The 26,459-nt window shown below is 39.2% G+C and overlaps 1 protein-coding gene across 7 annotated transcripts in view; it reads right to left on the bottom strand.

The window, feature by feature from the left end:
- The window catches only part of Ncoa1 (nuclear receptor coactivator 1), a 216,795-nt gene that overhangs the window by 24,977 nt on the left and 165,359 nt on the right, over positions 1 to 26,459 (bottom strand). For all 7 annotated transcript variants that reach the window (XM_070025127.1, XM_070025132.1, XM_070025126.1 and 4 more), the window contains 5 exons: positions 24,369 to 25,692; positions 18,172 to 18,352; positions 6,132 to 6,249; positions 4,588 to 4,756; positions 2,962 to 3,276 (listed from right to left, as the gene is read on the bottom strand). In XM_070025127.1, coding sequence (XP_069881228.1) covers positions 2,962 to 3,276; positions 4,588 to 4,756; positions 6,132 to 6,249; positions 18,172 to 18,352; positions 24,369 to 25,692 — 2,107 coding nt within the window. The remainder of the gene's footprint in view (positions 1 to 2,961; positions 3,277 to 4,587; positions 4,757 to 6,131; positions 6,250 to 18,171; positions 18,353 to 24,368; positions 25,693 to 26,459) is intronic.

Genomic DNA, 26,459 nt, shown 5'->3' with positions numbered 1-26,459 from the left:
TAATAGTTATTTCAGATAAGCACAGTAAAGGAGGAATTAAAAACATCAATTTTAGGTCTTAAAATATTGCAAATAAGAAAGCAAGTATACGGGCTGGGAATGTGACTTAGTGGAAAAGTGCATGCCTAGCATGCATCTGGCCCTGGGTTTGATTCCTCAGTACCACATAAACAGAAAAAGCCAGAAGTGCTGCTGTGGCTCAAAGTGATAGAGTGCTAGCCTTGAGCAAAAAGAAGCTCAGGGACAGCACCCAGGCCCTAGGACTGGCAAAAAAAAAAAGCAAAGCAAAGCAAAGCAAGCAAGTACAAAATAAGGGTACAGCTCCAAAGGCCTGGAAGATAAAGGGGAAGATAGGGTACTTGCAGGGTATTTTCATTTTGAGACACTATGTATGCTGGGTATGTATTTGGGGAAAATCCAACATAATATCATTAGCCTGAGCGAATTATGTAAGAAACAAATGGTCTGAGAAAATGGATTATTTATTTAACTAGAAGAAGTAATTACTTCAGACCAGCATTTCCCAAATTGGTGCTCTAAAGAACATTGTTCTGCAGGATATTAATAGATGTGCCAGGAAAATAGCATGCTGTGCTGTATGAAGTATTGGAAATGATGGGTTACACAAGGTGAAATAAGAGTTATTTACTGCAGTAATTTTATGAGCCTTTAATTGGCCAAAGCATATTGTGCATCTCTAAGAAGAGGATATATGATGCTATTCATTTATCATAAACTTTTTTTTCTGACTCATGAATATTAACATCTTCCAGAAGAATCTTCTGTGGAACAATGGTTTGGAAGTCCAGTCTAGATCAGGCTAGGACTCTTGGCCCTAGGTATGCCTTTATTTTATCTAGTAACATAGAAGCATTTAGTAAGATTGAGTATATGTGCTGCCGAAGCAAGCACACATTTAGTAAGATTTAATTGTAAACTACCTATAGCTTAAAATTTTTCTTAGCCAAAGATTGGTAACTCATGCTTTTAATTCTAGCTATTCAGGAGGCTGAGATCCAGAGGATCTCAGTTTGAGGCCAGCTCAAACAGAAAGGTCTTCATCTCCAAAAGACTACATCTCCAAAATAACTAGCAAAAAGCTGGGCTGGGGATGTGGTTTAAGTGGTATAGTGCCAGCTGAGGAAGAAAGCTGAACGAGTGCAAGGCAAACGCTGTACCACTTGAGCCACAGCGCCACTTTCAGTTTTCTGAGTGATTTATTGGAGATAAGAGTCTCACAGACTTTTCTGCCTGGGCTGGCTTTCAACCGTGAGCCTCAGATCTCAGCCTCCTGAGTAGCTAGGATTACAGGCCACCAGCTTTTTATCATTATTAAAGATGAAGATTGAATCTAGGACTTGCACATGCTATGTAAGTGCTCTACCACTGAACTGTATCAAGGACTCTTTAAGTTGCACCAGCTGATCTCAAAATCCTGGACTCAACTGACCCTCTGCATAACTGGGAATATAAACTTGTGCTATTGCACTTAGCTCTGTACTATTTTATGATTACAAGTACCTTATAACTTATAAATTTTATAAACATATAAATGTATTTTATTATATAGAGTAGAAAGCCTTATATTATATAGAGTAGAAAGTTTTACAAAAGAATCTAGCCAGGTATAGTGGCACATACAACTAAGTGCTAGCACTCAGGAGGCTGAGGCAGGAAGATCATGAGTTTGAGTCCAGCCTGGACCATACAGCAAGTTCCAGGACAAGTTAGATTTTATTTACTTTTACTGGGGATTGGCCTGAGGGTCTCCAAGGGTTCTACCACTTGAGCTATATCCCCTAACCTCCAGGCTGGGACAAAAACAAAAACCCATGATGCTTTAACATAGATTAAATGTCTCATTGCCAAATAACTCAACTTAAAATTCCAATTTCATTTATTCTCTCATACTTATTCGATCAAAAAACAAAATGACTTTTTGAGAAAGTTCATACAGTGTAAATATAAAAACTACAACTATCCAACACTGTGGAACTGGATAATATATTCACAATCACTTCAAAAATAAAAATGCAAACAAAAAAGTTAAAGGGAATCTAATTGCTAAAACCTACATATTTCCTAAACTCAAAAGACTAAGAATGTAAGTTGAAACAAGTCAAGTTTATTTTACAAAAATTACAACATACTGGATACAATGAAAAAAATCCCTAGATTAATGGTACTGTATAAAGTTTGGAGGCTTATAAAAGGTCAGCAAATCCAAACCCAGTCTTCAAGTATGGCTACAAAAATAAGAAGCTGCATTTGCAGCCCCAGTGCTTCTCTGAGAGATGACATATTAAATCATTTGCTTTTGTGGTCCTTGATGATTCTGTATCTGCTGTTAATGTAATCTTAAATAATTAATACCACTATATCTACTCATCCTTTTTTTGAGGTGGGAGCAGTTCTGGGCCTTGAACTCAGGCTCTGTCTCTAAGCCTCTTTATGCTCAAGGCTAAAGATTTACCACTTGAGCCACAGCACCACTTCTGGCTTCTTCTGTTTATGTGGTACTGAGGAATCGAACCCAGGGCTTTATGCATGCTAGGCAAGCACTCTGCCATTAAGCCACATTCCCAGCCCTATCTACTCATTCTTGTCATAAGACATTTAAGTTACCACTCCCAGGCACTCTTGTCCTTCTCCTAATAATATCACTAGACATCTATCTGATCAATTTCAAACAACACAAATAAATTTTATTTTGTTCCAACAATCAGACAATATCTCTTGCTACTCTACTTTGTAAACCCTGTAGGTCTTGAACCTTTTATGAACCAGCAGTCTGTAAGTGAAGACTAATACCTACCACAGAAGACCATGGATGGTTCTTTGAACCTTCCATGAAGGTTATGGGAAAGGACTGACATCTTTATTACAGTAATTGAATTATCTTATTTCTGAGATTTAGCACAAATCTTAGAAAAGTCCTCACTGCAAAAGAAGGGCACTCACCTGCTGTTGTCCTTGTAACCGCTGTTGTAGCTGAAGTCGAAGTTGGTTAGGTGCAGCTGGAGGTCTGTTTAGAGTTTGCCTGGGCTGCATGCCCATGCTGGGTGAAAAAGCTCCTCGGGGAGGTGTTACTTGAACAGGCATAGTCCCCAGTGAGGGCTTCTGCCTGACCATGCCTTGGAAAGGGCTAGGGAGACTGGCAGTAGGAGAAGGAGATGAGTAAGGCTGGGAATAGAGGTTGGGTCTTTCTTCCATCATCAAAGGTGGTGTTGCTTGTTGGGGTGGAAATCTCTCTGACAATACATCTAATCCACCCCCCTGTTAAGAAAAGACAGAATATTTTATAAATAAATTTCTGCCAATAAATGTTATGTGTTTCTCTATAGCTCTGGATCTGAGTGCAGGTGATCAATAGACAGTGTCACCATAATGATATCATTCTCAGCTCACGCTTCTAGAAGCTTACTCAGGAATCATTTATGAAAGTTGCTTTTATATTTAATTGAATGCAGATGGAATGGAGTAGAATGATGGAAGGGGTGAGTCTAATCACAAGCACTGGATACTTAGATGGACATGTTAAATTGTGACCCCACTGAGAATCTTTTGAAGTTCAGAAAATGAAATAAAATGTAACAGTACTTTAATCAAGATCTTTTATATTCCTAAATTACATGGTGAATTGAAACTCCTTTGTACAACTACTTAAAAAGATAACAAAATGTAACATGTTAACTGCAATGTTTAACTGCCAATAGAGACAAAAATGTATTAAAATAAGGTCTGAAGTCAATTAAATGAAGCTACAAGTTTGAAAAGAATTTCACTATAAAGCTGGGCACCAGTGGTTCATACCTGTAAGCCTAACTACTAAGGAGGCTGAGATTTGAGGATCATGGTTTGCCAGCTAAGAAAGTCCATGAGATTCTTATCTCCAATTAACTATCAAAAAGCAGGAAGTGGAGCTGTGACTCAACTGGTAGAGTACTAGACTTGAGGGGGTAAAAAAGTTCAGACAGTGGCCAGGCCTCGAGTTCAAGCAATGTGACTAGTAGGGTATTTTTACTATTAGAACCAATAAATTTTAATAGATTACAACAAGAAACAGTTCAAAAAAAGGAAGACACTCATTGTTTTTCTGTAGCATTATTTACCCAGATGCTTTATATTCTACACTCTTCTCCATTAAAGTAATTTTAATACCTCACAGTCTGGAAAAAATGCTAACCAGGAAGTTGGAATACCATGGAATATAGATAAAAGACAAGTATGAGTGAAGGATAAATTAAGTCCTAAAATAATTAGTGAGGGTACAAATCTGGATTCTATTCTAACCAGACAGGTAAGATTCTGCTCCTGAAAAGCTGAGTCTCTTCTAATTTTAACTGTTTCTAACTCTAATTATCATGATATTATTATTTAAAAGGCCATTATTTATTATATATTTTGATAACTTCCATAAAGAGTAAGACAGCTAAATCACAGTAGAAATAATATAGAAAATGCTTCCTTGTGTAACCCCTCTATACAGCATTTTTACAATAAAAAATATATACAAAAAAAAATCTTCCTTGAAAGTCTGGGTTTTCAGAGTGGCTTCATTTACATAATAGCAAGTGTAAGGAATACCTGAACAAGTTTGTCAATTCCCAATGCTCTGTCTAGTTCAGCGAGCTCAGTTTCATCTTTGCCACTGAGGAAGGATACCAGCTGTTCCAGAAGAGCCTTCTCATCATTTCTTCCTTCCACTGTTGTTGGTGGACAGAGAAGCTCATCTAACTGTGAACTAATACACTGGCTATAGAACCAAAAGATAAGAATGTTTCAGACCCACATCGCAAAGATTGATTGTCTTAAGAATGTAAACATACACATACACTTATGCACAAATCTGGTTCTAGAAAGTCTTTGGTGAAGTATTTAGCAATGTAAAATATAATGAAATATTCTACACTTAATGTAGAGGAAGTAAAAGAACACCCAGTATGTAGTTTTAATATTGTTTTCATTCTATTAGCAGTCATTAAACTCAGTTTCCATGTTCTTCATGTTAAGTTATAAACAGAATCTGAAAACTTAATCAAATATATTGGGCTGAGAAGGTGGCTCATGCCTTGCATGCCTGAGGCCCTGGGTTCGATTCCTCAGTACCACATAAGCAAAAAGAAAAAAGCCGGAAGTGGCGCTGTGGCTCAAGTGGTAGAGCGCTAGCCTTGAGCTGAAGAGCTGAGGGACAGCACCCAGGCCGAGTTCAGGCCCCACGACCGGACCCCCCCCAAAAAAAAAACTTAATCAAATATATATTTTAAAATATTTTAATAAAAGTAAAAAATAAAATTGAAAACTCAGAAAAAATAATTTTATATATATTTATTCTATAAATTATATTTATTATGTAGGTACCATTTTGATAATTGGATAAAAAACACTACATATTATTTTACTTTCAAAGATAACCAAATCATATTAACATGATATGCTTTTCAAATACAAAGTCAAATTGAAAAAGTAACACGTTAGCAGTTAAGCAGAACACTTATTCATTGATATGAAGCTCCATCCCAAGTGCTATTACTTGGCATATAAAACTTAAGATATATAGAATATATAAATTATAAAGTATGTTCCTTTAGGAAGGGCAGATGGAAACCCAGTTCTTAGTTAAGGCTGTCAACCATACTCAATACAACCAGTCTTCCTTTACTTGCCAGGTATGAGATATATTCTGTGCTAGGGAATACTGCTGCCAATTGAATTAAAAATTAAATTCTAATCAGAACAGAACATTAAGCATATGTAAAAAGTATTTTCTTTCCAGTAAGGAGAAATGCTAGACAAAATAATTACATAACTAAAAGGGAAATATAATATAGTCATGGAACCAACTCATCCACAGGTCTCAGGAAACATTATGGTAACCAAAGCAAAGTAACAGATGAAATACAAAACCATAAAAGCATACCATATCAATCTCTTGGTGATTACAACCTTGTGGTCGTGTAGTAACTGAATCAGCTTGATTCAGTGTTTTTCTTTACCTCTCTCTTATTAAACATCTATATCAATTTATATCTCAAAAAATACTACTATAGACTGCAATCCAACTTAGAAGAGCAATTTTTGACTTAGAAGCTGTATCTGATACTTTATAAAATATAAAGTATAATACTTACTCTTCTGGTTTACTCTGGTTTACAGGTGTCACAGCATTATTTGCCCATGGAATCTGACCGCCTGTTCCTGGTTGTCCAAACTGGTTATCAATTGCTTCCAATTCCAGCTCAGGCAATCCTGATTGGAGAAGAAAAGGTCATGTCATGATGGAGGAAAAATGACAATATTTTCAGAAGTAATTTATTGGATAGTACAATCAAATTATCTGTCAAATATTACTTCAGTGATACAAAGGTCACTTAGAAACTTAAACACTATCTAGAATGTGGACATACATAATAAAAAGAAAAATGAAAGTGAGAAACAATTCCTGGAAAAAAAAATCTACTGTTAAGTTATAGGAATGAAGAACCTTTTACTCTGCCACAAGCCATTTGGACATTATAATGTCATGACAGGCCAAACAACATTATTAATATGTCACATGATTCTCGGGCCAGGCCCACCCCTGGAAGAATCAAGGACTTTGTTAGAAATTATTGAAAGATTAGTATAATTTTTTTTTTTTTTTGGTCGTGGGGCTTGAACTCTGGGCCTGAGTGCTGTCCCTCATCTCCTCAGCTCAAGGCAAGCGCTCTACCACTTGAGCTACAGCGCCACTTCCAGTTTTCTGGTGGTTACTGGAGATAAGAGTTTTACAGACTTTCCTGCCTGGGCTGGCTTTGAACCGAGATCCTCAGATCTCAGCCTCCGGAGTAGCTAGGATTACAGGCGTGAGCCACCGGCGCCCAGCTTAGTATAATTTTATTAACTGCTTTTTCAGTATGTAGTACATTAATGAGACTATGTGGTAGTAGAGATAGGGTCATCACACAAATAACAGCTGCAAGCAAAAGATAGAATACACTGCATAAAAGACAGGAATAAAAATGAAGGGGCATAGCAGTCTGAGGCAATAGGCAAATGGATGAAGCACCCGCTGCTAACCTGAGAAGAAAGCTGTATAATTACAGTATCTCACTCCTGGTTTTGATACTCAATTGAAAAAAAGAGGTTGGATATGGTTTGTAAAGTACATTTTAGAAACATTTTCTTTAGGATGTTTTTGAAAGCTTCATAATGATCTCTAAATTTATACTAAGTGCATTATATAGATAACATAAATTCCAGAAATTTAGGGACTGATCAATGAATTAAGATATAAGCTATTGATAATATACTGATACTGATTTTTAGAAACAATTTAATATATATCAACAGAAAAGTTCTGGGAGGCACATGTCATCTTGATATCTTACTATCAGTATCTTCTGATACTGTTAGTAAGGATTAGATTATTTTTCTCTTTAAAATAGTTATTTGTAATTTCTAGAATGAATATGTATTAAGTGACTATTGTTAGAGGCTAAACTCTGTCCCTTCCCCAAGTTATATATGGATGCCCTAATCTCCAATACTAATTTAACGAGGTAATGAATTTAGAATAGGTCATTACTATAAGCTCTAATCTAATGTAATTAGTGTCTTTATAGGAAGAGAAGATTAGGATACAATGCAGAGAGCAAGTGGCCATCTCCAAGACAAGAAGATGCTCTAGAGGAAACTGCCCTCGCTGACACTTTGATATTGGACTCTGTGCCTTCCAAGACTGTGACAATATTAAGCATCTTGTGTCTAAGCCTCCTAATTTGTGGTGTTTTGTGACAACAGCCTTAACTAATAAATACATTTTTTTAAAAAGGCAAGTACTCTAGGCAAGCACTCCATCATTAAGCTACACTCTATTCCAGGCCTTGGAATTTTTTGGGGGGGGTCGGTCATGGGCTTGAACTCTGGGCCTAGGCACTGTCCCTCAGCTCTTCAGCTCAAGGCTAGTGCTCTACCTCTTAAGCCAAAACACCACTTCCGGCTTTTCTGCTTATGTGGTGCCGAGGAATTGAACCCAGGGCCTCATGCATGCAAGGCAAGCACTCTACCACTAAGTCACCTTCTCAGCCCCCAGGCCTTGGAATTTTAAGTGAAAGCTTACTTAGTCTAACAGAGAATATAATTTAAGGAAGCCTGAAAAATTATGAGAAACATGATGAGATCACTTGCAGGTGAAATATATTCAATATTTAGTATAAATAAAAATCTGAATCCATGTGAACACAAACCGTTTTTCTTCTTTCTTTCTTTCTTTCTTTTTTTCTTTTTTTTTTTTTTGTGCTGGTCCTGAGGGTTGAACTCAGGACCTGGGTGCTGTCCCTGAGCTTTTGTGCTCAAGGCTAGTACCTTATGAGTTGAGCCACAATTCAATTTCTGGCTTTTTGGTAATTAATGAGACTAGATAAGAGGTTTTTTGTTTTGTTTTTGCCAGTCCTGGGTTTTGAACTGGGCACTGTCCCTGAGCTTCTTTTGCTCTAGGCTAGAACTCTACCACCTGAGCCACAGAGCTCCTTCTAGCCTTTCTGAGTATGTGGTACTGAGGAATTGAACCCAGGGCTTCATACATGCTAGGCAAGCACTCTAACCACTAAGCCACACAAGATATTATGAACTTTTCTGCCTGGGCTTGCTTTGAAATGTGATCTTCAGATCTTAGCCTTCTGAGTAGATAGGATAACAGATATGAGCCACTGGAGCTCAGCCTCCTTTTTTTTTTTTTTAAATGTACTTGGGATTGAACTCAGTCAGCCTCTTATTGCCAGGCTAAGACTACTTCTTGAGGCATGCTTCCATCCCCAACACACTCGCTTCTAAATACATTTAATTATAGCTTTCAATTAAACTGATCTCTACCATGACAAGTGATACACAAAGCAAATTCTGTGCCACTCTGAAAAACACAAAGCAGAGCTGGGAATGTGGCTTAGTGGTAGAGTGCTTGCTAGCTCAATGAGCTCCCTTCCCTAGCTTAGTAAGCTCCTCCCCCTCTCCACAGCTTGGCATGCTCCCTTCCTAGGCAACACTGGGCCCATTTAGTAAAGGCAGTAAATAATCAGCCTCCAACCCCCTTTGCTTTGAGATAGCACTTCTCTGGGGTAGCTACCACCATATAAGGCAACATATAAGAGTCCCTTAGAGTGACCTTCAGGTCTGGACAGCCACAGGGCCCCCATCTACTATTTGGACAGCAGCCACAAATCCTAGTCCACCATGGTGAAGCCCCTGGCCCTCACCAGGGTCTCCACCTTCTAGCCCTTTCTAGTCCATCTTAACCCTCCTAGGTTATATAGGTCACCTCAGACAATAGCTGGTGCTTCTTCTGACTTCTCCCTTGTGAGAAGGGGTCTTACTGACCCCTTTCCCGGCAATAAACCTTTTTTTGTTCTCTGTACTCAGATGTCTGCGTGGTTTTCTGGCAAAGTCCAAACAATCTAACAGTGCTTGCCTAGCATGCATGAAGCCCTGGGTTTGATTCCTCTGTACCACACAAACAGAAAAAGCCAGAAGTGGCCCTATGGCTCAAGAGTGCTAGCATTGAGCAAAAAAAAAAGCTCATGGACAGTGCCCAGGTCCAGGGGCTCAGGACTGGCAAAAAAACAAAGACAAAAACAACAACAACAAAAAAAACCCACAAAGCAGTCAAACTAAAATGATGATAAGTTAAAAGACAAAGACAAAAACAACAACAACAAAAAAACCACAAAGCAGTCAAACTAAAATGATGATAATTAGAAAGCAGTCATTTAATTTCAGTTGTTTAAATCAGGAAGTTGGTTAAAGCTTATCTAAAGCTGTCTCACTGCTGGGCTCCACATGTTAATCCCTCATCCCAATCTTTTCAAGAAAACAAACCTAAAAAAAGTTATTCTGGAGTCTAAGAACATTTATATTTCTCTCTACTGCCAATTACTAGTATTACAAGTTATAGTACATAGTGTTCCATTTTAGTAGTCTTGCTATAAAAATACTAAGAGGCTAAATTGTATAAAATAGTCATGGAATTGCATGCGTGTAATCCCTGCTGGAGGAAAGAGGATGATCCAAAGTTTGAGGCCAGTTTAGGCTATAGCAAAAACTGTCTCAAAAAGTAAAAAAAAAATTTTCAAAATGAAGTAAGATTCACCTCTTTGTGCTCTTTGTGCCTTTTTGTGCTCAAGGCTAGCATTCTACCACTTGAGCCACAGCACCACTTGTGGCTTTTTCTGAGTAGTTTATTGGAAATGAGCTTCTTAAGGACTTTTCTGCCCAGGCTGGCTTTGAACAATGATCCTCAGAGCTCAGCCTCCTGAATAGCTAGTATTACAGGTGTGAGCCACCAATAACGAGCTAAAAAGGTTTTTATTCTAAAAGCCACTTCAAACCTTTTGGACTTCCTTTAGAAACAGAAACTGCACAGCATTTACAATGTTTTATTTTAAAAAAGAATGCAGACAAATGACAATTACTCTATAAGTAAAAAACTGCCATAAATCAGTAAGATAAAAATCTAATAGCTTAAAAGATAGAGACTCTGAAGAGGTCACATAAAGTAATTGACAAATGACCTAATTCAGAATAAAAGAAATATAACTTAACCCTACATTGACAATATATCCAACAAAGCCCTAATATCCAAAATATACAAGGAGCTCAAAAAATTAACATCCCCCAAATAAACCAATCAATGAGTGGGCAAAGGAGCTAAAGAGAGTCTTCTCAGAAGATGAAAGAAAGGCAAATAGACACGTGAGGAAATGCGCAACATCCCTGGCCATAAAGGAAATGCAAATCAAAACAACTTACCCCAGTTAGATTGGCCAACATCAAGAATTAACAAATGCTGACCACGATTTGGGGAAAAAGGAACTCTACTGTACTGTTGGGGAATATAATCACGCTTGACAGCAGTCTGGAGGTTCCTCGAAAACCTAAACATAGAACTTCCCTATGACCCAGCCATACCACTTTTGGTCATTTACCCAGAATATCACAAGCCAGGATATGGTAAAGATACTTGCACATCCATGTTCACTGCTGCACTATTCACAATAGCCAAGTTATGGAAACAGTCCAGTTGCCCTACAGTAAATTAGTGGGTCAAAAGAATGTGTTATATATACACAATGGAATTTTACTCATGCATCAGAAAGAATAAGATTATATGATTTTCAGGGAACAAATGATGTTAAGTGAGGTTAGCCAAGCTCAGAGAGACAAAAGGCACATGGTTTCTCTCATCTATATGGAAGTTAGATCTAAGATACAACTGGACCTGATAACCTATATGGGACTCTAGGTATTCACAGACTGTCAGACTAAAGGAGGACACCCCCGAGGGGAGGAACGCAAAGATATAACTTCTCTGAACATTTAAAATACTACTTATTGAAAAGAATTTCAGGAAATGAAAACATTTTTATTGTTGCTGTTGGTGGTGGGTTTTTTTGCATTTATTATTTGGGGGGAGGGCACAGAAAGGAAAGAAGGAAGGGTGAACAAATGCAATTGTGCTACTCAGTATAGTATGTGGGAAATGAATTATGCAACTATAGGACAGGATGGGAGGGGAAACTAAGAGAAAATGAAGGAAGGGGAGACATTGTCCAAGAAATGAATGCACTCATTACCTGACTAATTACAATAAAATTATTTTTAAAACCTACATTAAGAAACTTGAAAAAAGCCTATCAGATTGACAAAGGTGAGAAAGTGAATAAATCAAAGAACTGAGCAGGATATAAAGAAATAAAAACATTAAGTAGTATTATTTCTGAGAAGGACCATTTAGCAATAATACCCATTTATCCATCCATCCATTCATATATCAATCCTTTGACTAGACTTTCTACTAAGAACTTTATGCCAGACAATTTCATATTTGGCAAATTATTAACAAAGATACTAAGCATTATTCAGCTGGTTAAGCAAATTCTGGTAAAGATATAAAAAGTACACGATAGAAAGAAAATAAAGCTCTTTCGGTGCTTACATAGCATCCAAATGAAAAGGATTAAGATATACAATAGTAAATGTAGATAGTATGCTATTTGTATTTTAAAAGGGGGGAGGGGAGCCTATGTTACATAATTTTAGTGGTTAAACAAATAACCCTGCTTGGGCTGGGAAGGTGGCTCAGTAGTAGAGCGCTTGCCTTGCATGCCTGAGGCCCTGGGTTCGATTCCTCAGCACCACATAAGCAAAAAGAAAAAAGCCAGAAGTGGCGCTGTGGTTCAAGTGGTAGAGCGCTAGCCTTGAGCTGAAGAGCTGAGGGACAGCGCCCAGGCCCAGAGTTCAGGCCCCATGACCGGACCCCCCCAAAAAAAACCAACAAGTAACACTGCTTCTAAGAGGAAGAGATCATTTTTTATTACCTATCCTTTTTTTGTGTGTTACACAGAATACACAAGTATGCGAATATCTTAATTACCAAAACAAAACAAAACCCCCTTACTATATATAACCTCTAAAACAAGGGACTTAAAATGGATTTATTTATTTATTTATTTTTTTGGTCATGAGGGTTGAACTCTGGGCCTGGCCCCTATCCTTCAGCAATTGAGCCACAGCACCACTTCCGGTTTTCTGGTGGTTAATTGGAGATAAGAGTCTCACATGCTTTCCCAAGATCTGAGGATCTTGGGTCAGAGTGAGCGCGGATCTGAGGATCTAGGAGTAGCTAGGATTACAGGTGTGAACTGGCATCTGGCTGGATTTTTTTTTTTTTTTTTGGGGTCCGGTCATGGGGCCTGAACTCTGGGCCTGGGCGCTGTCCCTCAGCTCTTCAGCCCAAAGCTAGCACTCTACCACTTGAGCCACAGCGCCACTTCTGGCTTTTTTCTTTTTGCTTATGTGGTGCTGAGGAATCGAACCCAGGGCCTCAGGCATGCAAGGCAAGCGCTCTACCACTGAGCCACCTTCCCAGCCCTGGCTGGATTATTTTTAAGAACTAAAAGTGTTGTATATACAACCTCACACCCCCAGTCCTTTTGTTTTCAAAAAATAATGTCTTAGGCTTATATATGCCCAGTCTGGCCTCAATCACAATCTGTTTACAGTTCATGCATAGCTGGGACAACAGATGTGTGCTACCAGGACCAGGTTTTTATTAGTAGAAATGAGGTCTTGCCAACTTTTGTGCATAGGCTAGCCTCAACAGTGATCCTCCTGATCACAGCCCCCTGATGATTTAGGATTATAAGCATGAATGGCCATGCTGAAACTCAATTTTATACGTACACAGCATTTTATTGTAATGGAATTAATGGCACATTCTCCCCTTTCCTCATTCACTGGCTAAACTCCCTGAGGCCTTCCTTCAGATTTCCATCATTGCTCTGGAATCTGTAAAAATAAATTTCTTCAGTTCTATGCAAAAAAAAATAAATTAATAATAGTATTTTAATCAAAGAATGTTTATGTTCACAGAATATAGTAACAATAGTTTTAAGAGGCTAATCTTTAAATATTTTTTAAAATTCTTCAGTCTACAAATCGTCCAAGAAAGTAAATCTCTACATAGATGGCCAAACTGACAGAAAGAGACAGAGAGAATTCCCCCTTTAATTCTCTAAACTTTAATTTTTGCATATGTAAGTGGACCTAAGGAAATATTCTGGTTCAATATGGCAGATTTAACACCTGTATTTTTGTCTTTCTCCAAAAGTATCAATGAAAAGGCTCAAAAGGAAAAGAAATAGGAAAACATCTACAGCTGAAACAAAGGCAACGTAAAACATGAACTTTTGAAACTGCTAGAGGAAGACTTAAGGAAAACACTTCAAGAAACAGGCTCAGGCAACAGTTTCTGAATTGGTCTCCAAAACCTCAGAAGATAATAGCGAAACTGACAAATGGGATTGCATCAAATTAAAAGCTGCACAGGAAAGAAAACCATTACCAGAGTGAAGAGACAGCCTACAGATGGGAGCAAATCTTTGCCAGCTATTCATCTGGAAGGGGTTTCAGGTCCAGAATAAAGAACTCAAAAAAAATTACACAGTAAAAGAACAAACAACACAATCAATTAGTGAATGAATGAACCTGACACTTCTCCAAAGTACAAATGGCCTCAAACTGCTATCTTCCTAATCTCCTGCAACTGAGTAGCTGGGATTATAAACATAAACTATTGTTCTAGGCTTGTACTATAACTTAAATTTGTATTTTTAACCCTTTCTTTTCTTCTTATTTTAAACTTGGTTCAAGGGCTTGAACTCAGTGCCTCACCTTCTGGCTCAGCTTGTTTGCAGCTAGCACTCCACAACTTTACCCACGCTTCCAGCCTGGCTGTATGCTTGTTAATTAGAAACAGAACCCTGACTTTCCTGTTGGCTGGCTCTGAATAGAGATTCTCCAGATCTCATCCTCTTGAGTAGCTAGGATTACAGGAGTGAGCTTAGCTTGCATTTCCTTGTTGATGAACAAGGAAATATGTTGATTGGTCATTTTTTATCCTTTTTCATGACTTGTCTTTTAAAATTCTTTGTGCACCAGGTGCTGGGTGCTCATACCTGTAATCCTAGCTAATCAGGAAGCTGAAATCTGAGGATCATGTTTCAATGTCCAGGCAGGAGAGGCTCAAAGCCTCTCCTTGAGAGACCCTTACCTTCAATTAACCACCAAAAAACCAGAAGTGGAGCTGTGGTTCAAAGTGGTAGAGTGCTAGCCTTAAGTGAAAGAGCTCATGGACAGTACCTAAGCCCTGAGTTCAAGCCCCATGACTGACAAAAAATACCAACCAAGCAAAACCATTGCCCATTTGTTTAGAGTGGCCTGTTTCTATCAGATCTGTATTAGTTCACTATTTTTGTTCTATATTTTACATGGGTTTTTACAAATGTAAAGTGGCAGTATTCACCATTACAGATTAATACTGCAGAACAATATGATACTCACAAGTTCATCCTTCCCTTTGACAATCAGTGGACAACCACTGATCTTTTTCCTATCTTGACAGTTTTGATTTTCCAGAAAAGAGTTGAAGTCATACAGTGTAGCCTTTTCAGACAAGCTTCTTGTCAGCAATGTCTTTTTGTGTCATGGCAGTTTCCATGTTTTGGTAGTTGTAAATAAAGCTGCCACAACAAACACTATATGCAGGTTTTAGTGTACACACAGATTTTCAACCCTTTTGGGTGTACATCGAAGAAGATGACTGCTGGACCACATGGCAAGAGTATATTTAGAGTACTAAGAATGGACTGTCTTCCAAAGTGGGTATAATATCTTCACCCACAACCAATGAGAGTTCTATATCCTGACCACTGGTAGTATATTTGAATTTTAGCCATTATAATAGAAGCTATTAAATTAATAATTTTCAAATGCGATGATGTAGGGCATCTTTTCACATGCATATTTTCTTTCTTTCTTTTTCTGCCAGTCCTGAGGTTTGAACTCAGGGCCTGGGCATTGTCCCTGAGCAAATGTTGCTCAAGGCTAGCACTCTACCACTTGAGCCACAGTGCCACCTCTGGCCTTTTCAGATTATGTAGTACTAAGGAATCAAACCTAGGGCTTCATGCGTGCTAGGCAAGCACTTTACCACTAAGCCACATTCCCAGCCCTCACATGCATATTTTCTATACATACATCTTCGCTGCAGGGTTGTTTGTTCAGATCATTTGCCCATATTTAAGTGTTTTTTAAGTTTTGTTTTGCTATGCTGGTACTGAGATTTGAACTTAGAGCCTGGACTTCTGTCCCTTAGTTTTTTTGCTCAAGGCTGGTGCTCTACCACTTGACCCTCTGTTCTACTTCTGGCTTTTTGGTGGTTACTTGGAGATAGAGTCTCAGACTTTGCTGCTTGGGCTGGCTTTGAACCAAGAATTTCATAATCTCAGTCTCCTGAGATCTCTCCAGAGAGGGGGGAGGAAAAGAGAGAGAGAGAGAGAGAGAGAGAGAGAGAGAGACAGAGACAGAGAGACAGAAAGAGACAAAGACAGAGACAGAGAGAGACAGAGACAGAGATCAAGAGAAAGAGGGAGATCAAGAGAAAGAGGGAGAGAGAGGAAGAGAAGGAGAAAGGGAAAGAATGGGGACCAGAAAATTCATTTATTTGATATTAATAAATGGAGAATATGAGACTTGAATCTAGGTCCTGACTGTTCTCCGCTTCTTGTGTTTTGACCAGCTAAAATACTGCCTCCAGCCAGGCACCGGTGGCTTATGCCTGTAATCCTAGCTACTCAGGAGGCTGAAATCTGAGGATTGTGGTTCAAAGCCAGCCTGGGCAAGAAAGTCCATGAGACTCTTATCTCCAATAAATCATTTAGAAAACTGGAAGTGGCACTGGGCTCAAGTGTTAGAGTGCTTGCCTTGTAGTAAAGAGCTGAGGGAAAGCACCCAGGCCCAGAGTTCAAGCCCCACAACTGACCAAAAAGAAAAGAAAAGAAAAAAAAAATATATATATATATATTACCCTCCAAAAATGTCAGAAAAAAAACTCAAGATTCTTCATAACAGCCTGGAAATCTTGGTGAACTTTCAGAAACTGGGTCATGACAGCTAAAATCTCCAGTAAGACTGAATCAATGAAGAGTCATATTAGATCCCATCAGCAGAGCACTAAGGCTAAAAAACCCAAACACATTTCTGAAAGTTGGTTGATTAGTTTCCTTTGGTTTCAAAATCACCATTAATTAACAGATTAATTGCCATTAATTTGTTGTTGGCGGTGGTGGTTGTGGGGCTTGAACTCTGGGCCAGGTGAGTGCTCTACCACTTGAGCCAGTGCCACTTCCAGTTTTCTAAGTGGTTTATTGGAGATAAGAGGCTCTTGGACTTGGGGCTGGGAAGGTGGCTCATGGTAGAGAGCTTGTCTTGCATGCCTGAGGCCCTGGGTTCGATTCCTCAGCACCACATAAGCAAAAAAAGAAAAAAGCTGGAAGTGGCGCTGTGGCTCAAGTGGTAGAGCGCTAGCCTTGAGCTGAAGAGCTAAGGGACAGCGTCCAGGCCCAGAGTTCAGGCCCCACGACCGGACCCCCCACCCCCCCAAAAAAAAGAGTCTTCTGGACTTTTCTGCCTGGGCTGGCTTTGAACCACAATCCTCAGATCTCAGCCTCCTGAGTAGCTAGGATTACGGGTGTGAGCTACCTGGCACCGGCTACCACTAATTCTTTCAATTTGGAAACTGATGGATTAAAAAAACTGACAGTCCTAGGTTCATAAGTATGAAGTATTCTATTATAATATTAGATGATCTCTTAAACAGAAGACTGCTATTTGGGTAAAAACAATAATGATATATTTTAACAAGTGGTCTCCTTAATAATATTCCACAGAGAACTTTTTCCCTAGAAAATATAATAGAAATTGTTATCCACATAGAAATGTACTCTTTACCTGATTTACATAGCTACAACCCTTTTATATATATCACCTTTATAATAACAATAAAAAATTAGAAAAAAAGAAAAACTTACTCTAAAAGGAACTCTATGACCAAAAAGTTTGAAAAATGCTAGCTTACAAAAATACAAACTAAATTTTTTTTTTATGCCTGTTCTGGGACTTGAAATCTGGGTCTAGGTGCTTTCCCTGAGCTTCTTTGTTCATGGTTAGTGCTCTACCACTTGAGCTACAGGGCCACTTTTGGCTTTTTTTGAGGAGTTTACTAGAGATGAAAGTTTCACAGACTTTCCTGCCCAGGGTGGCCTCAAACTGCAATTCTCAGATCTCAGCCTTCTGAGGACTGCAGGCATGAGCCACTGGTGCCCGGCACAAACTGATTTCTTTAATTCAGGGCCTTTCAAATCCTTTAAAAGTAACATAAAACTTTAATAGCAAAATGTACAGGAAGAAGCATTTGCCAGGTTATTTTAATACAGGATCTTGTTTTTTACAACTCCTAAAACTAATTGTCAAGGATATTTGGGAAATATAATCTGTCCTAATACTATATTTATTAATATATTTATAAATGTTTTGTAATGGGACAATTATTAATATATTTATAAATGTTTTGTAATGGGACAATTTGGGTAAGAACATAAAACTGTTCTCAACATTAATTTCAATTGAGTATTATACATAAATGCATATATTTGACTAGAACTATATTTTTACAGTGGCAAAATAAAAAGATACTTCATTCACAATAAAAGATTTTGGCAATGATGGTGAGAGCCCAAGTAAGTGCTAAGCCTCGGTATCACTAAGCATTTGAGGTAAAGTGTGGTCCCCAGCACATACTGTTTAGCCTGGACGTGGGCCTGACAGTGGTGGACTGAAGTGAAGCTGGCAGGATCTCTGACTTGATGTTGACATTGGAGGCTGCACCATCCATCCTGTCTGTTTCACACAAGGCTGGCAACTGTGCTGCCTTCTCCAGCGTGGGCAGCAACTGATCAAACTGGTCGAGTTCAGCCGTAAACTAAGAAGGGAAACCAAAGACAGTGGATATTTCACATACATTCCAGAAAGCAATTGAAGAAAGAATTTATTCCTTTAAACTTGATGACCCAAATAAAACCAAGAGAATGAAGACATAATTAAAATGATTGGATGTCTCTGAAATTACCTGATCTATTATTTCATCAAAAATACTATAAGCTGATGCTTATAATAGTAACATACTACAAGCTATAACATACAGACAGTATTTATTATTTCATGGCATAAAATTTGCATATAGAAAAAAAGCCTGGATTCAGCTGGGTGCTGGTAGCTCAGGCCTGTAATCCCAGCTACTCAGGAGGCTGAGATCTGAGGATCATGGTTCAAAGCCAGCCTGGGCAAGAAAGTCTGTGAAACTCTTATCTCTAATAAGCCACCAGAAAACTGAAGTGGCGATGTGGCTCAAGTGGTAGAGCATTCGCCTTGAGCTGAAGAGCTCAGGACAGCACCCAGGCCTAGAGTTCAAGCCCCACAACACACACACACACAACACACACACACACACACACACACACACACACACACACACACACACACACACACACACACACACACACAAGAGCTCAGGACAGCACCCAGGCCTAGAGTTCAAGACACACACACACACACACACACACACACACACACACACACACACACACACACACACACACACACACACACACACACACACACACACACACACACACACACACACACACACACACACACACACGCCTGGCTTGGAAAGAAATCTTACAAGTACTATGCTATGATGGCATTGAGTGATTTTTTTTTCCTGTTTTCAAGTCTGAAAAGTGATTTAAGCAAATTTTACATTAATATAACTTTTTATAATTTAAAAAGGCTATGAAACAGTTTAAAAATAGTAAGGCAGCTAGGTGTTGGTGGCTCACACCTGTAATCCTAGCTACTCAGGAAGATAAGATCTGAGGACTGTAGTTCAAAGCCAGCCCAGGCAGGAAAGCTCATGAGACTCTTGTCACCAATTAACAACCAGAAAACCAGAAGTGGCCCTGTGGCTCAAGTGGTAGAGTGCTAGCCTTGAGTAAAAGAGGTCAGAGACAGTGCCCAGTCCCCGAATTCAAGCCCCATTACCCCCTCCCCAAAAAAAGTCAGGTGTGGTGGCTCAAGTCTGTAATTCTGGCTATTGGAGAGGCAGAAATTGGAAGGTAGTCTGAGAAAGCCCAGGTCTCAACCAATAAAATTTAGGTTTAGTAGCATGCATGCACCTGTCATCCCAACATATGAAAGGCTTAAGTAAGGGCAATGGTACTTGAGGTCAGCTCTGGTATAGATGTGAGACCCTATTAGAAAGATAAGTAATAAAGCCCTTAGCTACTCAGATCTGATGACTGTGATTGGAAGCAAGCCCAGGCAGAAAAGCCCATGAGATTCTTATCTCCAAATAACCAACAAAAAGCCACAAGTGGAGGCTTGTCTGAAGTGACAGAGTGCTAGATAGAAACGTGAAGTGTAAACTCAAGGCTAAGAGTTTAAATCCAGTACCAGCAACAACAATAAATACATCTGAAGTTACACACAAAAGAAAACTGGCCTTCATTTTACAATATTACTTTGAGACAATTAGTAAAATATTTGTCTGGGTTTCAATTTTTTTTTTTTTTGTCCATTTTGGGGCTTAAACTCTGGGCCTGGGCACTGTCCCTCAGCTCTTCAGCTCAAAGCAAGCACTCTATCACTTGAGCCATAGCGCCACTTCTGGTTTTCTGGTGATTTATTAGAGACAAGAGTCTCATGGGCTTTCCCTTCTGGGCTGGCTTTAAACCATAACCCTCAGATCTCAACTTCCTGAGTAGCTAGAATTATGAGTTTGAGCCACTAGCATCTGGCAGAATTACATATATATTTTTTTTGTTGTTGTTGTTGCCAGTCCTAAGTCTTGAACTCTGGACGTGGGTGCTGTCCTCGAGCTTCTTTGTACTTAAGGATAGCACTCTACTACTTAAGCCATAGCACCACTTGTGGCTTTTTCTGAATAGTTTATTGGAGTAAGAGTCTCATAGACTTTTCTTCCTGGGCTGGCTTTGAACCATGATCCTCAGATCTCAGCATCCTGAGTAGCTAGGATTATAGGCATGGGCTGCTAGCAACCAGCAGAATTACATACATTCTTAAAAACATCTTCTTTCAAAATTACATTTCTACAGTTCAGACATATTATCATATATAGGAGTAATTTTTCACTTTCATTGCTGAATAATATCCCATTGCATGCCTATGTCATAATATAATTATCAAAAACTATATCATAGTTTTGAATTGTTTCTAGTTTTTGGATAACACAAGTAAAACTGCTATGAATGCTTTCATTTTTTTTTGGCAGTACTGGTGTTTGAAGTTATGCTTGCCAAGGAAGAGTGCTACCACTTAAGTCCTTTTTGCTTTAGTTATTGTTCTAATCGGGTTTTATGCTTTTTGTTCTGCTGTAGACTACAACCCTTACTTAAGACTCCTGTGCAGCCAGAATGACAAGCATGTGTCACCATACTCATTTTGTTGAAATAGGGGGGAGGGTGTTGCTAACTTCTTCCCCTAGTCTGTCCTCAAACTGTGATACTTCCAATCTCTCCCTCCCAAATAGATAGGATTACAGGCCTGGGCCACCATGCCTGGCCCTTAAGGGTAGTTTTGAACCTGCTTTTTTGCTACACATATATAAAAAAGTATTAACCATAAAAGAAAAGATTGACAAATGCAACTTTTTTTTGTATGTGTGCTGAACCTGGGGTAGAACTTAGGACCTGGGTGCTGTTCCTCCACTTTTTTTGCAAAAGGCTAGCACTCTACCACTTAAGCCACAGCCCCATTTCTGGCTTTTTTGGAGATAAAGAGTCTCACAGATTTTCCTACCTGGGCTAGCTTTGAGCCAATCCTCAGATCTCAGCCTCCTGAGTAGCTATGATTACAAACATGAGCATGTAAGCTACTGGCACCTGGCTTACAAATGTGTACTGTATCTTATAAGCATGCAATTCTACTCCCTGGTATAAACTTGCCAGAAATCCATGCATATGGGTGCTAAAATACATACCAGCACACCTGATGTACACAATGACATTATTTTAAAAAGTTATTACAGTCCTTCCTTGCTATACCATGGTTCACTTACTATAGCTTCACTGTATCATTTTTTTGTTTTGTTTTTAAAGGCATAATTAGTGATCCCAGACCTATCATGGGAGTTAAGTTCCAGAGACATCACTATAGGTGTAAATCCACAAAGTAGCAGTAAGTAAACCAAGATGTAGCAAGATGGCTATATAACTCTGGGACTTTGTGGATTTCCATCTATTGCGGGGGTCACTGGAATGTAACTCCTGTGATAGGTGAGGGATCACTGTACTTAAAATAAGTTTTTTGTTGTTTGTTTGTTTGTTTTGTCAGTTGTGGGTCTTGAATTCTGGGCCTGGGCGCTATCCCTCAGCTCTTCAGCTCAAGGTGAGCACTCCACCACTTGAGCCACAGTGCCACTTCCGGTTTTCTGGTGGTTTATTGGAGATAAGAGTCTCACAGACTTTCCTGCCTGGGCTGATTTTGAACCATGATCCTAGGATCTCAGCTTCCTGAGTAGCTAGGATTACAGGCATGAGCCATGGGCACCAGGCTCAAAAGTTATTACTTTTAAAGTTTCTTTTGTTTTGGCCAGTCGTGGGGCGTGAACTCAGGGCCTGGGCACTTTCCCTGAGCATTTTTGCTCAAGGGTAGTGCTCTACCTTGAGTCACAGTGCCACTGCTGGCTTTGTGTATGTGGTTCTGAGGAACAGAACCCAGGGCTTTACGCATGTGAGGCAAGCACTCTACCATTAAGCCACATTCCCAGCCCTAAAGTTTCTTTTTTAAAGAGTGGAGTTGGAACTCAGGGCCTCTTGCTTGCTCAGCTTGTTTGTTTGGCTCACTACCAGTTGAGCAAAGCATGTAACCTGGATTTCTGCTGGTTATTTTGGAGATGGAGTCTAATGGGATTTTCTGCTAGAGCTGTCTTTGATCCTGAGATCCCCAGATCTCAGCCTCCTGAGAAGCTACGATTACAGTTGTGAGCCATTGGATTCTAGCTTAATATACTTATTATTTGAAGCTGCTTTTCTGCTTAAGAATGATATTAATTTCATTGTGCCAAGAATGTGACACTGTTTATCTCTAAAGAGTATTCATATAACCTAACAGTCAAAATGAGTGTTACAACAGATTGTAAATTGAGACAAAACAAAGCCCTCTGAGAGCAGAGGGAAAAGAACTGCCTAATTAGGGTTATTTTGGTTGCAAAGGATGGAAACTTCAGTAGGCACAGGGAGCAGAGCAAAGCAGATGTTCAGAGGGACATGGATTAGCTCATGAAGAGCAAGGATTTCTGTATGCCTAGAAGACAGATGCCAGAGGGAAAAGAGACTTTTGTGAGATGAGGATACAAAAAAAAAAAAAAAAAAAAAAAATCAGCTGTTTCAAGGAGCTAAAAGACCTGGCACATACTCAGTGTGATCTTGCTTCAAACTGAGAGTTTTGTTGATAAACTGCATTGTAAATACAATGGCAACTATTTGAGAATACCTCTGTTTTATCTCTAAATAGTGTGAAGGCTTCTAAAAGGGGGGGCTCATTTCGTATACTCCTTTAGAGTTCACAGTAGTCATTTAATAATTGAAACTGCCTGTTAATTTTCATACCAACTCCATTTCATCCTAAACATACACTTTCCTAATCTAGGATATTTGGTGAAAAGGTTTATTTTTTTATTTACTACCGCTTCAAAGCTTGTTATATGAAAGTAATATTCTGCTACCCAGAATATTCATGTCCCTCTAATCTTTTATGGGTTGTTAGAATTACATGAGAACAAAAGCAGTCTTAGAGAGTGCTGCAACCAAGAAGCCCTGTTTAACTCCTCACATTTCTCTCACTTGGTTTATATCACAGGTTCTCAAACTTAGACACACATCAGAGTTCACTGGAGAGTTTCTTTAAAATGCAGACTCCTCAGGCTGGGAAGGTGGCTCAGTGGTAGAGCGCTTGCCTTGCATGCATGAGGCCCTGGGTTCGATTCCTCAGCACCACATAAGCAAAAAGAAAAAAGCTGGAAGTGGCGCTGTGGCTCAAGTGGTAGAGCGCTAGCCTTGAGCTGAAGAGCTGAGGGACAGCGCCCAGGCCCAGAGTTCAGGCCCCATGACCGGACCCTCCACCCCACAAAAAAATGCAGACTCCTCAGTTTTACTCCAGAGTTGGATAATTTCTTTTTTATGTCAGTAATGAGGCGTGAACTCAGGTACTCTTACTTTCATTTTGCTTCTTTGCCCAAAGTTGGCACACTATCACTTGAATAACACCTTTGTTTCTGACTTTTTACTGGTTAACTGGAGGTTACCAGTCTCATCAAGTCATAATCCTCCTGTGTAGCTAGGATTACAGGTGTTAAACACCTGCTCCTTGCTAAGAGTTGGATCTAATATGTGGAATTAGGAGGAAGAAGTAGGGAAAGTATTTTTTTTTAATATCCTGATTTGGGCTGGGAAGGTGGCTCAGTGGTAGAGAGCTTGCCTTGCATGCCTGAGGCCCTGGGTTCGATTCCTCAGCACCACATAAGCAAAAAGAAAAAAGCTGGAAGTGGTGCTGTGGCTCAAGTGGTAGAGCGCTAGCCTTGAGCTGAAGAGCTGAGGGACAGTGCCCAGGCCCAGAGTTCAGGCCCCACGACCGGACCCTCCCCCCCACCCCCCAAAATCCTGATTTTAAAGAAAGAAAGAAAAATGTACTTTTTAAAAACAATGTCTATATTAATACTGTAGTCTTCTAAAAGTCTAAGAAGATGAGGCTTTTCTATGATTTATAATCACTGATACTAACAGCTTAGAAGATGCTAAAAAGATAGGAAAAAAAAATAAGCATGATCAAAATCTGGTCTCAGAATGAAGCACAATAAATGAGAAAGAAAAATAAATAAATAAGGAATAATCATTCTTGTGAAGCCAGGAATTACCCACCTGGCTCTGAGACTCTAGTTTAATTTCCTCAGGAGCAGGTTTGGTCATTGGGGTAGGGTTTGTGTTACAAGGATCCATCTGTTCTTTCTTCTCCACTTTCACCTTTACATCATCCAAACTCAGGTTTGGAGTTGATCTTAAATCTTTCTCATCTTTATCTAAAAGGTAGCGCAGGAGCTGATGGTCTTTTGATTCTTTTTTCTTTGAAGCATCCAGTTCTAGTTTTATACTGGAGTTCCCTTGGGCCTGTCCAGTTGCTGACGCAGAAGTAGATGAACTGTCCTTTTTATCAGGCTCAACAGACAAAGTGGTGATATCGGAAGGGCTACCCTCCTGTAAAAGCCGGTGTAGAATTTTGTGCCGTTCGGTCAGTGAGCTGTGAGAGGAGGGACAAGTACCTCCTGAAGAGTTAGCAGAAGCAGAGTTGGAAGCGCCTGTGCAGGACAGTACATCTTTGCAGCTTGTGTCTATATCAGCATGCCGCAACTGCTGCTCTGCAGTTGTTGTCAATAGCTGTACTAGTTTGTGGCTGGTCTGAGAGTATTTACTGTCTCCATCTGACAGTCTGTCATTGTTATGCAGAAGCCCAGAATCCAGAGGTTTGCCATCAGTAGTGCTGTTGTCAGATTGAATCATTTCATTTAAAATGGATGCAATCTCTTTGTTATCTTTGGACTCAGCTTTTGCTGGTTGTATATTTAATCTGCTAGGTGAATTCTGTGAGCTCATCTGCCTGAGGACTGGAGAGCTGGCAGAGAAGCCAACAGAGTTACTGGGTCCTTCATTCATACCCTGTAAAGATGTTACTGGGATATTTGAATAAGATCGGTTGTTATTACTACAGGCACCACTTGTAATGCCAACTGGGGAGTTTAAGGTTGGAATATTTGGAGGAAACGAATTGTTTGGCATCCTGGCCCTTGTTGCCAAGCCAGAATTAACCTGCCTCCTTGGAGACATGAACTGTGCTAGGGAAATTCCTGTACCTTCCATAGGAGAACTGTTGAGATTTAAAGAAGGATTACTGCTCTGAGAACTGGCTTGTCCCTGGTTTAAGGCAACATTGGCTACAATCTGATTTCCAGGTGAACATCCAAAACTCCCTTGGCTGTTGCTAGAATTACTGTGACTGTTGTTGCTGTGAAGGTCTGAGCTCTGCTGACGGTTGACTCTGGTGGAGACCATGTTGCTGTTAGATGGTGGCAAGGTAGAGGAACGGGCCACACCATGAGCTGGAGAAATAGTAGGATTGACTGAGGGGTTTACTCGGGGAATTGATATTCCAGAATTAGTGTCATCTTGAGGAGAAAGCCCACTGTGTTCCCTGGGGGGGGGGGGGGGAACATGGTTATTCAATCATCATCATGTTTCTATTAAGTATTTTACAATACTACTATGAGCAAGATCAATTTCACTAAATTGTAAGCTATTAAGGACAGAACTTCTGTATCACCTAAAGTTAAGAAAATAGGAGACTGTTAGTACTACTGAGAAAAGTCAGCACCACTTCCAGGGGAAAGTCTTGTGGACTCTTAAATTTGATAATAATTACAGTAATATGAAAAAGAAATCTTTGGTGTTTGAAAAAAATGCAATAGATGTACTTTCTAAGCTTACTACAAATAACTCATTTGTATTATTAATTATAACACTTTTGATTAAAGAAAAACTTCTGACATCTTTGTTGATAAAATTCTTATTCTCTGTTACAGCTTTTAAGTATTTAAACTCCAAAGAGGAAGACTGGGTAAGGAAAATACTGTGTCACTGATGTGAAAATTAAAAAGGGTGATATGCAGACATAGCAGATGTTTTGAAAGAGAAATCACAATATGAAAAAAAAACCCTGCTAATTCCACTCACAGTAATAATTTCAACTAAAACTACAAAAAAAAAACTCCAGAACACTGAATTCAGATTTTCACTGCATTCTTCATTCAAATTTGTAATTATGATAACAGATCTGTGACTGGCATTATCATGTTCCAATAAGCAAAAACATCAGATGAGAAGATGAAGTGAGGAGAAATGTCTTTGCTTTTAACGTTAAAAATTTAACAGTAAGATTTTGAATAAGTCATTTGATAAAAG

The sequence above is a fragment of the Dipodomys merriami genome, unplaced genomic scaffold (genome assembly GCF_024711535.1).
Source record: "Dipodomys merriami isolate MVZ:Mamm:240054 unplaced genomic scaffold, mDipMer1.0.p SCAF_17, whole genome shotgun sequence".
Taxonomy (NCBI): domain Eukaryota; kingdom Metazoa; phylum Chordata; class Mammalia; order Rodentia; family Heteromyidae; genus Dipodomys; species Dipodomys merriami.
Note: the sequence above shows the minus strand (reverse complement) of the source record. Positions and strands in the feature narration are given on the sequence as shown.